Here is a 488-nt window from a genome sequence, read left to right as displayed (position 1 = left end):
GCCAAAGTGCTCTTGAGCAAGGCACCAAACCCCCTCAGCCCCTCAGCCCCCCCCCCAAAAAAAACATCTCTGCATTAGTGCATGTGTGTGTATTTTCAGGCCTGTGTAATAACAAATTGTAATTCTAAATAAATCAAATAAAATTGGTTGGCATCAAACCGGGGGAGCTTTTTATGTAGTTTCAAACATGGAAATCCTGATTTGAATCATTTACAATAATTTTGAAACATATGTTTGCTTAGGATTTTGTTTCTGTTGGTTTTCTTATTTATCTTTTTAATTTTTAAATGACATGTTCAAAATAAACTTACTTGGTGGTTTGTCCTCAGGATGGCCAACCTGAGCTACATCAGGAACTTCTGCTTCAGCCACTCCAGTAAAGACGAGCTCAGCTACTGTCTGAGCACCTTCGAGGCCGCGGTGGAGTACATCAACCTGGGGAAGCTGCAGGACACACACACCGTGAGAGACACACACACACACACACA

The 488-nt window shown here is 42.0% G+C and overlaps 1 protein-coding gene across 1 annotated transcript in view; it reads left to right on the top strand.

Moving 5' to 3' along the window:
- The window catches only part of ankrd27 (ankyrin repeat domain 27 (VPS9 domain)), a 35,482-nt gene that overhangs the window by 15,711 nt on the left and 19,283 nt on the right, over positions 1-488 (top strand). Inside the window, 1 exon segment of the mRNA XM_032522898.1 lies at positions 330-462. Coding sequence (XP_032378789.1) covers positions 330-462 — 133 coding nt within the window.

Source organism: Etheostoma spectabile, chromosome 8 (genome assembly GCF_008692095.1).
Source record: "Etheostoma spectabile isolate EspeVRDwgs_2016 chromosome 8, UIUC_Espe_1.0, whole genome shotgun sequence".
NCBI classification, from domain to species: domain Eukaryota; kingdom Metazoa; phylum Chordata; class Actinopteri; order Perciformes; family Percidae; genus Etheostoma; species Etheostoma spectabile.
The sequence above is the reverse complement of the archived record's forward strand: the minus strand, read 5'-3'. Positions and strand labels throughout refer to the sequence as shown.